An 18270-nucleotide genomic window follows, 5' to 3' on the forward strand; every position below is an offset into this window, starting at 1 on the left:
GGTGGGGCATTCTTTAAAAACTGATAAATACACCCAGTGGTGACGTATATAACATGGACATATCCTGTTTAAGTAATTATTAAGTGTAACATTATTTGTTATGGTTTTAATGAACTAAAACAATAAAATGATTTTGACTGAGTGGTGACGTCGTCTTTCAAATACTCCTGAGCCACCCGTAATAAATGTAGATCGGTCACCATGTGCCACATACACTGTAAATGACCTATAATCAAGCGGAGCCCCCAAAGAAAAAACAGTTTGAGACATACGATTTGAAAATAAAGATGTCACTTTTATTATACTGTGAAGCAAGAGATTGCAGCAATACACATTTCATCAACGACCCAAAGTTACGATTTACTTTTTTTGTATAATAAAGGCACATCATTTTACTGATACATATTCAGTAACACATGTTCATTTAAAGGATTTTTTTTTAGGAAGCTAGCAGATTTCACTTAGCTTTTCAAAGTTAATATAAAATTACAAATCCCCAGCGTAGATATATTAAAAATAAATGTGAGATGTCAATGGATACCTAGGAAAATACCGAAAACGCATGATATGCTGCATTGTGAAATTTAGTTGTGCATTGCAAGTACATATAAAAACATCCTCTTAACATTGGCTATTTAGAAAAACGATGAATTTTCAGTCTGTTATTCCAGTAAGCAGTTTAAAAAAATGTTGCAATCAAAATGTCATAATTTTCAAAAGAGTTAGTATTTTAATGTAAAAGTGTTGTTTCCCCCAAAAGGAGAACCATTACCAAAATATGCAAAAGTTAAAGATGGGCTCATGAAGCACTGTCCACGCACTATAGAAAAATTACTGCAATCGTTGATGTACAAAATGGCAACACATTATCTCACTTGGATGCACCTGGCAGAGGCAGCAAGAGGGGTGACCCTACCGGTTACCTCAAGAGTATTTCAGAGGAATGCATATAGGCCCATAAATGGGGTCTTGAGGATATATACAATTAACCACAAGATCAAGATTTCAAATATTAGCAGTATTGTAACAGGCTTTCTGGTGTAGTCCTTCACTTTTCCGTGTTTATTGGAAAATTGACCCATTTATGGAAAACCTTTCTTTTAGCGTAAAAACAGAAAAGAATCCCCTCTCACGCCCAAATAGCTGATGGTCTGTACGTTAAGGAAAGTGAATTAGGCTTCCCTTCCCTTATAAAATCAATTTCAGTAGCCAAAGAGGCAGGGCCCTCATTTGGTTGACTTGTCTGAAAGGTAGCTACCGGACTCTCGAATATAGGTGTGCTACTACTATAGAAACGTAAATAAACCGGAACTTTACAACTCCAAAAATGTCCAAGCAACTTTGAAGTACAAGAAAAGCATATTTTGCCTTTTTTAGGCGAATATGATTTTTATTTTCCCATAAGGTACCACTGTAGTGCATTATCAAAACGTAGTCCAATATGGCTACCAGCGGAGATCAGTGAACGAAAACTTGTTCAGTTTGAACATTACTTTAAAAGGCAGAAATTAAAATTGGAAAATCCTTATTGTCAAAGTTGCTTGACGTTTTTTAATGTGGAATAATCTTCAGTTTTAGGTCATCCTTGGCTGAACTTAATGCAAGGGGAGCCTGTCCTAAGGGCGGCAGCCCCAAGGGCCCTGCTCATAAGAATGATGGCCCTGGAGAGAAGGGACAGAGGCCACGCATCGATTCCCACCCTCTGGGACCTGCAGGTACACCCTTAGGGAGTGCATCTTCTGTGCATGAACTCACAGCTGCTGAGCCTTGGCTTCAAAGGACGACAAAGTGACAATACGCTCCTCACTGGTGACGGCAGCAACAGTGTTGGCTTCATGGAGGTCCTTGGCTTTCTTCGGGCTCCAGCGCTGCTGCAGAGCTACGAGGAGTTCGACGAGCATCTTTGAAGGAGAAGATTGTGGCACACGTCACAGACCCGCACAGGTTTGGGGTAGGAAGGAAGGGACAGTTCATTGCTTGAGCAGCTGTTGCAGAAGATGTCACCGCAGTTTCTGCAATGATGCTGTAAAAGATTGTAAAGAGGAAAACATTGAATGCTTCAATTTCGAAGTGAACATATGAAGGTTAACATAATCCTTGTTTCTTATTGATGGTTTCACTTATAGTGGTTGCATTAAGAGAGGTGTCTCAAAACACACATACACACACATATTCGCATACACACTCCTACAATGATTTTTCCACCAATTTAATTTAGAACTAAAATCAAACCAAGCTCTTCGTTTAAATTAGGACATGTTCGCCAGTTATTAATAATTCAGATTCATTTTTCACAAAACTCATATATTCCTTGCTGCCCATAGCATCACTCTGCAAAACTTGGCTGCTCAGTTGACCTTGGCTTCTCTCTGGCTAATTAGGGTCATGAGCAGCATAGGATTTAATGGCACGTGAGCAAATAATGTACTCTTTGGAAGGTTGAAGCATCGGTTTACATTACGCTCTGGGCCCCTTTGATACTCTGTATGGAGGAACAAAATAAAAAGGTGACAGGACCAGCTTTGAAAGGTGTCCTCCGCTCCGCTGCTTCCCTTGAATGAAATATATAAATGAATAGCTAGACATGGCTTTTTGGCCCGAGAGTGGTAATTTGTGTGAGCAATCCGTCTCGAGAGCATTTTAATCCTGCCATAGTCAAAGAAATGCAGAACACAACAATGCTCAAGGTTCAAGGCCATCTGAAGCTAGATAACAGAGGGAATATGATGAAGAATGGGGGACAGGTCACCTCTATATTTTGTGTTTGATTAACTGTTTAATATAGTGTTAGTGAACAAAAATGTGGTAGCAGGATGTATGTTGCCTCCTTTGTGATGCCAACTTGGAGGTCTACTTTGGATCTGAAAAATCAATAAAGGTTAAGACATAATAACTGGGTTTTGTTCTTGCTTGTGCATCATACAAAAAAGTGTCATCTGAATTGTAGTCTACATCTAGAATCGCTCATATGTGTAATCTGAGAAATCGCAGAGTTGATGGGACATGATGACTAAGTGACGCAAGTCCCTCATGCAGAAACTTTCTATTTTATGAGACATCGGCTTAAAATCGAAACTGCCCTTTGCGTTTGGAGTATCTTCCGACCATATTCTGTGATATCCCCGTGGCCAAACTATAGTAATTCAGGAGCTGTTCTGTTGCGATCGGATACACTGGATTATGAAGTAGTGTCGGCCATTGCTCCAATGCCAGGAGATGTAGATATACATTTATTTGCCTGTCTCCCTAGTGCAGTCAAGAACATTTCCAACTACTGTACCTCGATTTGGTCACTAATCTGTGGATTACCAGGGTTGGTCGATAGGTTCACACTAAAATCTTTGTTCAGGGAATTACAAAGTGTTTCCATAGAATTGGGGAGAGGATGTGGTCTGACGGCTAGAGCTGCCGACTTTGGAGCTGGGAAACCAAGGTTCAAGCCTCGGGGTCGCGGCCGGATTTTGGCCCCTGGGGGGCCATTTTTTGTACATGGCCGTTTTTCCAGCATAGCTGCAATATCGCCCCCTGTAACAAAATCGGCCGAAATCGGCCCTGGCAAACAGCTCGGCCGCACCCCAAACCCCCTGGGGGCCGGCCGAGCACTTTGCAGGGCTGGTTTTGGCTCCCAGTCCGGCCCTGACCATATTTACTAAGGTATGGGACACTTGAGGCTGCCTAGCACCAACTCATATATCCTTGAGCTGTGCTGCAAGGGTGCCTGTGTTGAGAGTAGGCTTGCTTTGGTGCAGGAAGGGATACTTTCTGCACAAAAACAATCCTTAAAGGCATTTTCCTTTTTCTATGTGTGATGTGGAATGCATCACAAATAGAAAAAGCAAGTAACAAGGAGAAGTAAAGATATTTCTCCCTGTCAGGGATGCGCACATACTGGAGCAATCCCAAGTTTACTGACCTTAGTAGATCTGGGATTGCATCAAAATCCATAGGTGGATGCATGCTAACGCCCATGCTCCATCCATGGAACGCTGCCTGATACAAAGTGACAGAAGCCCGCGGCCATATGTGCTGCCTTGTGTTGATTTTTTTCGTTTTATACAAAGCCAACGAAGGTACCGCAAATCGGCCCCTGCGTGACTTTGTAAATCTCTACTAACATTTTGCGTCTAGTCATTCTCCATCACCAGCAAAATAACTTATTTCTGCAGGAACAGTATGATGTTTTGAAGGGCCAATACACAAAATTACTATGCACTGAGGAATTAGTTTTTAAAACACAAAATCATATATCTACTATTGGCATCCACTGCCTGACATTTTCTTTATTATGAAATGTTTATAAAACATTCCCTCCTTTCTTTGTTAGGGCCGACGACCGTTTCACAGTTTTACTATTATTATTATGATTTTTTTTTTTTTACAAACTCCGACAATGAACAACAAGTTACATACCATTAGTAACTATCTTTCCGGACATTGTTTTACCTAGAGATTTCTCGCCCTTTGAACTGCTCCAGAGGCCAGACTGGATCTAGAAACTTTGCAATAGCTCCCAGCACAACTAGGTGACATAGTGGGGCCAGTGGTGACTGGCACAGGTAAGCGCGGTGTGGTGGGGGCAGTCAATAGATGACGGAATAGGTATAATTAATTAAATAATACATATTCCGTCTGTCGACTCCCCCCCCCCCCTCGCTGCGCCCCACCTCACCACACTTGCCTGTTCTGGCCGCCACTGAGTGGGGCTCTGGTAGCAGTTGCGATCCTTCCACCTGACATGCCAATGCACAGACATAGAAGGTGCTACCCTATGTGTTGATGGCAGTTCTCGTCCTTTTTCCGCACCCTCAGAGGCTAAGAGAAGACCACAGTAATCATCGATAAATATACCATTATACACCAAAACTGGAAGCTTGTTACTAACAATTCTCCCTTCTAGTCAATGTTATTGCTACCAAGGATGCAAATGCAGAGGGGAGGGGTGGAGGATTTAAGAGTTATATGTTTTGATCATATTGGACATTTCCACCTCTGTGCCGAAAACCATTGCATGTAACAACGTACTAAATGGGAATTGATATCGCTGAGTTTGTTTCATTCTGTGCAATAAAAATATATTATATTTAAAAATAAAGGATGCAAATGCAGTGTTCCATGAAAGGCGGTTTCATTAATGCTGCTAACAGAGTATTTAACTCCCCATCTGGAGACAATTTAGTTTTCAGAGGATAGGTCCTGAATAAACCTCTCATGAATGAGCCTTTCTGAGGATAAAGCAATATTATTAGGTGTTCTCATGAATCTTGAAATTGCTGCAAGGTGCACATAATTTAGGTGTGAGGCTGAACTGGCTAATTTTAGGAGGTAAGGCAGAAGCCTGCACAGCAACACCTCGAGAGAAATTTTTTCCCCCGACCATAAAAACATTTTCATTTTAGATTGTATGATATTAATAGTGGAGGCTGCTCTAGCCACTTTAAGAATCGGCCTGCAGTCTTCGGGCATATTAAATTGTCCAAACTCTACTTCTTAATAAACCAGGCAGTCAACTGAAGGGATTGAGGTATGTGGTAAAATATTAGTGGAAAGTAGATGCACGTCTGCTTTGAACAGTATCAGAGTTTGGATGGACATGGTCTACAACTCTGAATACCAAAGTTGTTGCGCCATACTGGCACCTAGGAAATCATCTTGCAGTGCTCTCTGTTTTGAACAACAGTCTTGGTACCAGAAGAATGGGTGGGAATATGTACAGAAAAATTCAGTCCAGATCACTGTGAAAGCTTCTTCTCTCGCTTCTGAGCAGCACCATCAGCTTACAAGCTGGGGGCAGTTAGAGTTCTGGTCTACTGCAAACATATCCCTCTGGGAAGCACCCCATCTCTGAAATACTAGATTTAATTGCTTTCTATTTCTTATTTGTAATTGTCTGAGTAGTGCATGCTCAGTCGTTCCGCCACATTGGTGAGATTTCCTGGTACATGTTCTGCTGAGAAATCTACATTGGGCTTTATGATCCATATCTGTATCTTCTAAGCCTCCTGCAACAGCAGGAGCTATCATGGTCCTCCCTCCTTCTGAATGAAAATCATGGTTGTGTCATAGTCTGTACGAAACATTACTTGAGAGTATTTCCTTGTGGAAAAGAAGACTTGAAAAGCCCATCTGACTCCTCTGAGTTTGAGAAGTTTGATATTGAGCAACATCTCTCCCTTGAACCATTGACCTTTGACATGTAGGTCCTGAATATATACACACCCCTCATTCTTACAGACAAGTGTCTGTTGTTAAGTAAAGTTGCAGTTTGGCAAGCAAAAGGGGTTGACCTTTGAATACACTACTGTTCTTTAACCTAACCACCTTCATTGCAAGGCCTGCTTCATTTCAGGGTGGGGGGGGGGGGGCGGTGACAGGGAGTTATGATGATTACCTTGTATTAACTTACATTTCTCTGCTTCCAGTGCATGCTTAGCTGCTCTTGGTTGTTGTCAAGATGATTTATTCATAGTGGTAGCTAAACCTAAGCTTGAAATAGTTAATTTCATTCTGATCATATCTGAGCCTTTTTGATGCATCGCTCCCAGTCATCTAGATAAAGGTAGACTACACACCCCTTTCTTCTGAGACAGGGACCTTATTGAAGAAATCAACTATGTTTTGCAGGAATCAGGATTTTGAAATAGGCCATCTCACTGATCCAGCGATGGTAGGAAGTTTTCATTTTTGATGCACATTAGTATTTTGTAGCAAGATCAAGCTTCTTGTTTCTTCTGATACAAGTTGCTGGACCTGGCCACTTTGCAGGGTCACCCTAAACCTTTCCCCTTCACCCCTCCTACTTTTGCTGAATTCATTTGTGTTGGCCGTAGGACACTTTACCGCTGCTTACCAGTGCTAAAATGCTTGTCCTCACTCCCCCAAACATGGTAAAATTGGCTTACACCTAAATTGGCACCTGCATTTACTTATAAGTCCTTTGTAGAGTGGTATACAATATATACCCATGGCCTGTAAATCAAATTATACTAGTGGGATTGCAGCACTTATTGAGCCATCCACTTAAGTAGCCCCTTAAAACGTCCCAGCCTGAATTCAGTTTTAAACTGCCAATTCGACTTGGCAATATAACCCCCTTTCCAAGCCTGTAACTCTGCTTTTATTGCATAGCATAAAGGTCATCCTTAACGTAGGCCATACGTAGCCCTTAGGGCAGGGTGCATTGTAGTTAAAAGGTTGGACATGTACTTTTAGGTTTTACCTGTCCTGGTAGTGAAAAACTCCTAAATGAGTTTTTCACTACTGTGAGGCCTACGTGTTCCATGGGATAACATTGGGCTGCCTTATTATAGTTAATAAGTGCTAACCTTCATTGGGAACATGTGAGCATTTAGTGTTTGGTATCTATGAAATTTAAATCTTTAATGGGAAAATTGGATTTTAAATCACAATTTTGAAAATGGCACATTTAGTAAGTTGGCATTTTCCTGGCCTTTGCTATTTGGTGTCTGCAGCCTGTCCCAGGCCACAAGACTAGGCGTAGTTGGCAGTTGGACGTGTGAATTCCTCCCAGACCATCACATAATAGAGGGATTAAATGTATCTGAAAATGCCATCAACTGGCAGGATGGGGGAGGTGGGGCTGGGAATAGCCCCACTTGCAACTGAATAGGCTGTCTCTGCCTTTACACAAAGGACTTGTCACCACTGCATTGACCCTGCAGCCAGCTTGGAGCCAGGGCAGGAGAGTCAGGAAATTCCAAGCACTTCAAAGAGAAACCTCTAGAAACTTCTCCTACTTCAAAGAAGTCACCAGATATAACAAGCATTTGCAATGCAAAAGGTCTCGCATTTGCGAGAGTTTAAGCTATTGGCCTTGCAAAATGACAATGCCTTTTATTTATCTGTTTTGCTAATTAACACATAAATAAAAGGCATTGTCATTTACAAAGCCATTAGCTTAAACTCTCGCAAATGCGAGACCTATTCAAATCAATCAAAGAAGCGTCTGCCATTGTCCCGGGCTGCTTAGAAAGTGAAAGCACGCACGGCGTGCTAAATATTGCAGGAAAGCATGTCGTGCTGTAGTAGGAGAAACTCATTAAAGAAATTAGTGCTTGCAGACTAAAAAAGACGTACTGTGTATCAACAGAACTAAAAGAGCCAGTCCTCTTGGGAGGTTATAAATGAAGACAGTGGTACTAAGGAAGGATTAACAAGCCTATTAACAAATCAGAAGCCAGCATTTACGAAGGGCAATGACACAAGTCAATGACAAATATGGGCGGAGAGTGGGCGGGGCTTCTATTCCATACTTCAATAGCAGCAGCATGCCACAGAGCAGCGCATGTGCTGTCAAGGCTCGACCTAAACAAACGCCGGGAGAGGCACGGAAGTAAGACAAATGTCGCAGGACGGTGGGGAAGCAAAACAGGAGAAGTGGGCAGAAGGGTAGGAACACATGAGACGGAAACAACACATGGATGGGGGACAGAGAAGCACAAGGCAAGACAAAGTAAGATGGGTGAGCATAGAAGCACATGGTGAGACAGAGCAACACAGAAAAAATGGAACACAGATGCACATAGAAAGACAGAGCAATGCAGGGATGGGGAATGCAACACAGAGGACGGAAAGAAGTTCGGAAGGGCATAGAAGCACACAGTGAGACAGAGCAACATGGAGACCAAGGGGTTGGGGATTAACATAAAAGCACACAGTGAGACAGAACAACATGGAAACTGGGGTTGGGAGCAGAGAAGCACGAAGTGAGATGGAGCAACACGGAGATTGGGGTGAAGAAGCACACGGTGAGACAGAGCCACACTGAGAGACAAAGCAACACGGAGACAGGAGAGGGCAGAGATGCACATGGAGAAACAGAACAAACATGGAAATGGAGCGGAGAAGCACACAAGGAAGACAGCTAGAAAACACATGCACTCCCATAAAGTGCTTAACTAATAGAGGAAATAGAGCAATTAAGGTAGCATGTCCAAGATCCAGAAAACCCAGCTCATGGACCAAAAGCTTTTCCTCAAAGTAAAATAACTGGAACTAGAAGCAGTTTGTGAACTTTTAAAAAATCATCAAAAATATATAGCTGCAATACCGCAAATACATTAAAAGTACTTGCTCTAAAGCAGGTTATGGAACAGAACCTCATTTGGAGGAAGGAGGTTGTCAGACCCCATTCAGGAGGCAAAGGGGCAGGCAGGGCCTACTGAGCCACAACTGTGGGGGATGAGGCCTGTTAGCACTGCTGTCCCGGGTCCTGTCCAACCATGACTCTACATACTGAGCCACACGCAGCACTTTTCGCACTTGACTCTCAATGAAAGCGAGGGCCTTTACACAAAGGACTTGTCACCACTGCATTGACCCTGCAGCCAGCTTGGAGCCAGGGCAGGAGAGTCAGGAAATTCCAAGCACTTCAAAGAGAAACCTCTAGAAACTTCTCCTACTTCAAAGAAGTCACCAGATATAACAAGCATTTGCAATGCAAAAGGTCTCGCATTTGCGAGAGTTTAAGCTATTGGCATTGTAAATGACAATGCCTTTTATTTATCTGTTTTGCTAATTAACACATAAATAAAAGGCATTGTCATTTACAAAGCCATTAGCTTAAACTCTCGCAAATGCGAGACCTATTCAAATCAATCAAAGAAGCGACCTAAAAAAAAGGGATACTCTGACCCACTCTTTAGTTCGTTTCTGGACCTGTGGAATGGCTCTCAGAGGACTGCCTGCTGCTGTGTACTCCATAAGACTGCTTTGCTGCCACTGGAAGCACTGCTTTGCGGACTTGAGCCTGCCTTGAACCCTCAGAGGTCTGCCCTATTTCTTGAACCCTGGAGTAACAGAATAGATAAAATCCCAATCTTGGAATGTAAAACATGTTGGACTGAAAACTAATTTGAGAACCAAGGGAAGTCTGCGATCAATCTGCTCGTCTATCAGCCCATTATGCAGCCCCCGTCGGCCTGACTTTGTGGGTGCTCCCGCTACATTCTTCTCCCCAGCAAATCCTGTTCAGCAGTCCTTCGCCAAAGGGGTATACGGCCTTCTGGAACTCTTGTCTGCTACAGCCTCCTGCCTCGTACCAAAAATGAAAAATTCCTACCAATCGTCACTGTGCCTTTGTCAAGGAGCTCCCTGACAATGATGCTCCATCCTCGGCCATCACCTACAAGCAAACCCCTTTGAATTTTACCTTCTCAGAAACTTTTCTTCAAAATGTCTTCCAAGTTGGAAGGTAATCGCTGACTGGGCCTAATCCACTTCTTGTATCTGATCTGTATCCATTGTGGTCGAGCATATTTCTCAACATTGACTCGTTCTCAAGCGACTAGATATCTGGGGTTGCCTCTCTGATTTTTCAGGTGTTAGTTTTCACCTAAAACTTAAAAAATTCACAACTCTGGTTCTACTGATTGGATTTCTGTCATTTTGGTGTCAAATAATTTATTCAAATGTACGCTCTCTTTATAATTTAGTGGTTTTTTTTTGTGTGTGGTGTATTCACTATATTACTGTTTCTGAGCTGCATAAATACTTAACACATTACCTAGAAGTTAAGCCGGACTGCTTACCAAGCGTTAAGCACAGGTTAATTTAGTGACTTTTGTGGTTCACCCTGACAGTGTGTGGCAGTTGCTTGAACAGGGTCAACCCCCCACCCCCCATTCAACTAACAACTCAATTTATTACACCAGTTGAGATTTCTTAGATCCAATACAGGTCACCAATCACCAGACATTTTTAGTACAAGAAAGAAACTTGAATAAAACCCCCAAGCCATTCTCGGAGGGTGGCACTCTATGGCTCCATTCTCCAGCAACTTAGTAACCTCCAAGTGTAGTTCTTTTATATGTTTGTGCTTCTCAACCATTGGAGGAAGAGATAGTGTTTTCTCCAATTGTTCTAGAATATGACCATGTATGACTATGTACAACACCCACTTGTCTGTTGTTATTTTCTCCCAATCCTTTTAAGAAATGACTCATTGGCCATCCCACTGTGAGAGTCAAGGGGGAGGAAGCGAGCTGACTAAGGTAGGCTTTATCATCTTTGTTGTCAGATGTTTTCAACCGGTTGCCTCTGTGTCTTTGGCCTTGCTTGCTAGGCTGACCACATTGATATCTCTGCTGACGGTGAATGAAGACAGGTGTCCATAGCTCCCATAATACTTGTTCTGGTGAAAAAGGAAACATTTTGAAATGATCTTTGACTTGGATGTCTGCAGTTTCCCTAAGGTAATCTGCTCTACAAGGACCTTGCTGTATTAGTGCCAGTCTTGATAGCTTGAAGATTTTCATCCAATTTCCTGCAAGGACAGTTTGGCTGTCAGGAGGCATATCCATGATCTTTGGCTGGAACTCTGGTCTAAAAGATGTGCTCTGCACCCGCCTGTAGTGACTCATGACTGTAGCATTTTGCAATGTAGCAAAAACATCTGTCATCCATAGTTGAATCAATGAAAATGGCCGCCGCTTGCTCTCTGTCTTTTTGGATAGCTTTAGCCTTAAGTCTGTCTCTGAATCTAGCTTGCCTAAGAAAGGGAGTATACCGCTCCATAGATACCAGTTAAACCTAGTTATCATAGCTAAAGCATTAATGATTTTAACAGTTTCTGTTGCTAGACTATTTAACTATTTCCCCATGGAATCCTATTTGCACAGGATTCCATGTCTGGAGGGGCTATGCAAGACATCATAAGATTCCCTGACCTGTGTTGAACAGCATCAGAGACGAAAGTTTCAGATTTTGGTCTAGATCTGGCTCATCCACCCAGTCATCTCCTTTTTGACCTGAGGATGCACATTGCATGATCTTGTTTGGGGGAGGAGGTGGCACAGGTGAAACCATCAAAAAATTGCAGATGCCTCATAGATGATAGTGGAGAAATTGCTGATGTTACCAGAGAAAGTACTACGGGTACTGCAGTAGTTGGAGTTGGCTGTAGAAAGTTTGTTGTCGACATTCTGCTTGTCAACAGATAAGTCATCAACGAGAGCATCTCTGATTGCTACAGACATGCCATTTTTAAAGGTGGATGGCGCATATCAAGGACTCTTCATCAAAGAGAGACTTCCCTTCATTCGCAACCGACAAGGAGCAGATGATGATCCTTCATTGACTATGATATTATGTCCGTCAACAGGAATATCATCAACAGAGTTGTGCAATCAATCAACCGTGGAAGTTTCTTGCGTCAGTGTCATCAATGGGGTGGTTCGTACACGATAATTGGCAAAAAAAGTATCAAGAATATGAAATGCCTCTTAAATGCTTAGAAAACCAGCATAGTTTTGACTTATAAATATCTGGGGATCTGGCTCAAAGACAAGGGCAGCTACCACACCCATTTGGCTTCTTTAAATCCTATGGCCAACTCACTCATTTATGCTATACGGAGTCTTGCATACAAGCTTTCTCACCCATCTCTGACCCTTTGTTAGACATAATTAAATCTAAATGTATGCCAGTAACGGCATATGGAATGAGAAGCTCTACCAAAGTACATTGACAGTTCACCTTTATATAAAGCAAAGCAATCTGTTCCAAACACTTTTTCATTCACCTTCCTCGACATCTCAAGTGCAAATTCAGTTGTAATCATGTCTACTGATACAAACGTTGGTACACTGTGCAGTCTGCTGAGACACGGGTCCTCCTGCCGAGTCACAGAACATAGATTATTAAAAGTTGCCCTGTGGCAAGAAATGTGAAAAGGTAAGCCAACGGCCGACACCTCTTGCAGAGGGTGTGGATGCTCCAGATGTGCAGCATCTATTGAAGCAAATACCTTGTATTCAATTTTAAAGGTGTTTCTAAGCACCAGGAACGCTGAAGATCTTTTGAATTAGACAATATGCTGTGTGCGGCAAAGAAGCAGTCTAAGTTGGTGGTACAATCCTACCAAAATGGTAAAATATCAAACCATACTTGTTGAAATCTGCCATTAGTAGTTAAAATGTATGCAAGGTTGTGTTTTGGGCTTTTCAATACTGGTGAACATAAACCAAAATGGAAATAATGTTTCGGAACACCGTTCTCCCCCCCCCCCCCTCTAAAAACTGGTTTTCAAGGGACTATCATAAAAGCATAGAACACATGGTCTATCGTTTCCAGAACTACCAAACTGAAATGATATCATTTTTCAAAGCCTGTATTCTGAAGTTTAGGAGTGCATTTAAGCTATTTCATTATGGTTAAATAGTCAGGGTAGGCAAGCTGATAGTAGTTTTGCAAAATTGATAAAAGCAGTTAGTCACTGTTTGGAAGAAACTGATCAATGTGACTCACTTGACTAATGCATTTTCTTAATATTCTGTACATAATAGGGCAAGGTTGCAAATCTCTGCATAGAAGGCTTCCTTCACAAACAGATAATGCTATTTAAACATTCGATTGTTAACAATTGTTTAGACCAAGATTTTAAAAGTGAAAACAAATTGTTGGTCAATATATGATTTAAGTAAAAATTGTGTTAATCTGTTAATAAAGTATTAATTGATTTCAAAAGAGTATCCACAAGAGAGATTGTTATAGATGATAAATTACTTCCTCAGAATTCTTACCCTCTGAATCAATACTCATGAAGTACAACAAATGGGTGGCCCTGAGGAGAGCATTAAACCAAAAGGTCTTACCGCATGGACCTGGCAAAATGACCCTACCTATAGACCTGGTAGTCAAAGCAGTAGCACTTAGTGAAGATGTGGACCAACGACTGATTCGCAGCCCAAGACAAGAACAGAACAGGAGCGTCCCCTGCACAAGTCTGAAGAAGTAGCCATCTCTATAGTGGATACCGTCAAGCAGTTAATTCTTCGATGGGGTGTGTCACAATTTGATACAAATAACAATCCAGTGGGGAATTTTCTCTTCTTGATTTCCTTGCCCTTCAAAGAACAGCTGGTAAGCCACATGGCATCCATGGTCATATCAACATATACCCTACAGTCTGCAGTAGAGCCCGTTGCTGGACTGTCCCACTCGAAATGGCAACACAACCTTAAGCAGAAAAGAGGTCCGAATTTGAAGTACCAACTTGTCTAGCGGGAAAGAGGTGAACAGAGGATGGACCAAAAGGATTTTCAGTTAGCGCATCTGCTTAGCCAAAGTAATGACTATGAAGAAGACTAACTACCAAGTAGGAAGCCTCAGAGAACAGCTATGTATGTTTCAAGTCCCACAGAGGCATGATAAAAGGAGAGTGAAGAAATAAGAGTTAGCGTTTTTAGAAACCACATTACAACAAGTAATTTAAAAAATGATGGATGATGATGCAAACAAAGAAAAAAACTGATGTATCCGAGAGAGGCTTTAACTGTGCCCAAAGCAAAGCCTTGATTATCCAAATAAAGTGTGAACTGCCAAATGGCCGTCCGGGGTCGCTGGAGGTCGGGCCGGGCAACCCCTCTTGGCCTCTCTAAAGTTGGTGCCCAATCGGAAGTCATCGCTAAGTTCGTGAGTAAAGTATACGTTGTGCCTGGGATTTAATTATCTATTGTTGTTCAGTATACTCTAAACATTTATCGGAAAATGGGGAAAAAAGCTCCACCTGTGCTTAAACCTAGTCGTAAGCAACTAACATCTCCCTCAACTGCTACTGTCCCCACCCCGCTGCCTAGTTTGACTGCAATTGATAAAATGCTGCAGAGGACGATCGGCGTTGTGGCTTCTGCCATCCAAAGCACCGAAAGACGCCTCTCGCTCCCACCAAGCACGCAATTACCCTTGCTGCAGGACAACACATTGGATTCCCTGGTGGCCACATCGGACATAACATCTTACGCGGGGCTACCAGGCACTGACTCAAATGTGAATTGTATAATCCTGGACAGTGTATCCCCTAATCATCGCATAATGGAAAATAGACTATCACAAACACCGTCCATGTCACGATCAAGTGTTAATAGAATCACTGACACATCCCTAATTAATGAGCAGGAAGGGATAGAACTATGCCTAGACACGGACGTATCAACCACAGATAAAGAAAAAAGTGATAGTACACCAGCACGAACTAGGGGTCAAAAAGCAAGAAAACAAAAAGCAAAGCGGAAACAGAAACACTTAGAGTCACTAGCAGATAAACGTAGAGAGAATGGTGGACGCCCTCAATTGAGTAGGCCTTTTTCTCCTGTAGTACAAAACCATACTCAAAGTGAGGTGCACTCGGGCAAAAATAATGAACAAAGCTCATTAACCAATGCAATGCCGGGTAATGAAGATTTTTGGGGGAGACTGGAGACCTTAATAACTACTCTCTTAGGACCTCTTAGTCAACAAGTCCTTAATATTGACAAGAGGATGAAGGCATTAGATGACCATGTGTTGAAATTAGGCACAGGGTGTAATTCTATAATTTCGACACACCATGTTGCATCTAACACTAATACACAAAAACTACAACACACTATGGCCAATAAGAAAAGTGTAGTGGAGACTAATGCCTCTCCCTCCACATCCAAATTGAGTAGAAGTAAAGGTCAATCAAACACAGAATCCTTATCCAGACAGGCATTAGACACCAAAACTACCACAACAGTTAGTTCGGGAGGAAGGGAGAAACTCACTGACACAAACAACAGGCCAGTAACGAGGCAAGTGCAGGATGCTAACCAAGATCACCCAACAGATAAGCCCGATATAATCGAAGTGATTAGTAAGAGACAGATTCCGGCCCGCATTAGCTTGCCCCCAGATTGCGGCCCATATGTTTTGATTTTAGCTAATGTCCCAAAATTGGAGGAAACCAAAGAGGAAAATTACACAAGCTTAAGAAATAGAACTCTCCACTGGCTTTCTGCAAACTGTAATTTCCCAATGGAAGGAGCAGGGGAAATTATTCATACACAGAGAGTAGGGTGGGTGGGCCCATTGAGGAAAAATTTTGAAGGAGATTGCATCATTATAAATTTTAGATCTCCACAATGGGTGCAATCTACACTCTCAAAAGCCCCACTGCCCTCACCCTGGGAATTTAACACTACTCTGCTTCCTCTTGGGTACTTCTATAGACATTTAATTGACCTTCATTCTAATCCTGGGATTAACTTTTTAACAGAGCAACCGGGCATGAATCGTAACATTGCCAATGGCTATGAACACCCTTACCAAGAGTTCAATACTAATTTTAGGAACGGTCGTTCACTAGGCCATCGGATTATACCCCCACCATATCAATTGCCATATTTACCTCTCCCCACTCCCTCCTATCCCAATCCAAGGGAGAGACCTTACGTAAGGCCTAAACAAAACTTTAACATGCCCCAGAACGAGCCAAGGTATATATACAATATACCAACGCACAATCGTTTTGAACACGCTCTCTCCAATTTGGAATGTCAAGATTGACTGGGGAAAAGAAATAGGGGGTGTGAGGATGTTCTAATTACTGTTAAGGAAAATCCCTCTGATGTACAATGCAATGAGATTGTGACAATGGCACCACGCATTGTCTTGACTATGTCCCCAGTTACACATGAGAACATAACTACTCCATCAATTCAACCTAAGCAGCCTAGTGGCTATAATACCTTTTGTGCCCTAAAACGCCCCAAATTATCCATCCTTAGTTGGAACGTTGCTGGGTTGGAACCAAGATTGCTCGACCCTCAATGGATCAAGCTATTGGATAACAAAGATATTGTTATGTTCCAGGAGACATGGGCTGTCAGCAATTTATTTATCGAGGGTTACCACTGTTTTAGTGTAACCTCAAAGAAGCCCATTTTTGGCCGTGCAGTGGGAGGATTATTTATAGGTGTTAGTACATTGGTGGGAGGTACCATTAAAGACCTATCAGAAGGAAATCCGAACATTCAGGTCCTTGAGTTGAAACTTAAACCCAGGATTTTTATAATTAATTTTTATAATAACGACTTTTATTCCACACCCAACACAAACTATATAGCCCTCTCTAAGACTCTAAGAAAATTGGAAACAAACCTGGAATCAGAGGGGGGGATAGGGATCCTAATCGGCGGAGATTTTAATGCTAAATTATCAAAGAAGTCTTGGACCGAGGACACTAACAATATCACGGACCAAGCTGAAAAAAGGGGGCTTGAAATAGCAAAATTATTGAGTGAACACACCCTTGGAAATGCCATGGAAGTATCTTTAACATCTGACATGGACTATGTCCCCACGTTTAGGGGGCGTGATTGTTGCTCAACTATTGATTTTATCTTTATGTCCCCCGATTTGCTGGACCGTGTATTGGAATCCAAGGTGATAAAAACATCTTTTGGTGATCATAACCCCCTCACAGTTACTTTGCACTTAGGCTCCCGCCCTGTATATTTGAAATCTATTGGTGCAAGAGACATTACACCATCAGGTGACGGTCTGCGGCTGAAATGGAGGGGGATTGATAGCGGAGCTATTTTAGAAAATGTGCAGAATGATCATTCCGATTTAATTAATTCTTGTCTATTTTTAAACGGAGATAATAATAGAATAATCTCTGACTTTGGCAAATTGTGTTTAGTGATCAAAAAATTGTTGTCAGTCCCACTACCAAAAATAGCGAAAGAACCGAGATGGTTTGACTCGACTTGTTCTAAGGCAAATAGGGATCTACGTAAAGCATTGTCTTCTAACCCAAGGTGTATACTAGAGGTACAGCTGGCCAGGTAAAACTACAAGCTAAAAACAACTGAAAGGAAGGCTGCGCTGCTGACAGAACAGTGGGAAACATTGGTCGCGAGTGCAAATTTGAAGAGCAGCGGGCCATTCTGGTCAGCCGTTAGGAAGACGCGAGATATGGGGAAACAATTGTCCCCAATTAGCTGCAATATTACTAGTAGTAGTTGGGAGGCTCATTTTGCCAAAATATATGCTACCCCCTCGAAGGAAGTAACTATTCCTTCTTTGAGGGTGACATGCAATCTCAAGATTGACCTCCCCGAGATAGTCATAGCCATTAAAGAAAGCCTTGGTAACAAGGCCCCTGGCCCCGATGGGCTTCCTATAGACATTATTAAGCATAACATGGATTTATGGGCACCAATTCTCCTTAATGTTTTCAATAGTCTACCTATGGCGCCAATGCCTGACACTTGGGCGACCAGCACCATAGTTCCCATTTTTAAGAAGGGAGATAGGTCAGACCCAGCCAACTATCGTCCAATCTCGCTATTGGATAATACCTTAAAAATCCTTGGACGAGTTATCTATAATAGGATGATAGAGTGGACTGAAGACACTGACCTACTGGATCCGTGCCAGTTGGGATTCAGGAGTGGCGTAGGCACGGTGGAGCAGTGCCTAAATTTGAAATTGATTATCGATAAGTAC

The 18270-nt window shown here is 42.2% G+C and overlaps 1 protein-coding gene across 8 annotated transcripts in view; it reads right to left on the reverse strand.

Moving 5' to 3' along the window:
* Positions 1-274: 274 nt before the first annotated feature.
* The window catches only part of LOC146810867 (RUN and FYVE domain-containing protein 1-like), a 516661-nt gene continuing 498665 nt past the window's right edge, over positions 275-18270 (reverse strand). For all 8 annotated transcript variants that reach the window (XM_085617892.1, XM_085617897.1, XM_085617895.1 and 5 more), the window contains one exon: positions 275-2023. In XM_085617892.1, coding sequence (XP_085474018.1) covers positions 1880-2023 — 144 coding nt within the window. In that variant the 3' untranslated portion in view covers positions 275-1879. The remainder of the gene's footprint in view (positions 2024-18270) is intronic.

This window comes from Triturus cristatus, chromosome 7 (assembly GCF_964204655.1).
Source record: "Triturus cristatus chromosome 7, aTriCri1.1, whole genome shotgun sequence".
Lineage (NCBI taxonomy): Eukaryota > Metazoa > Chordata > Amphibia > Caudata > Salamandridae > Triturus > Triturus cristatus.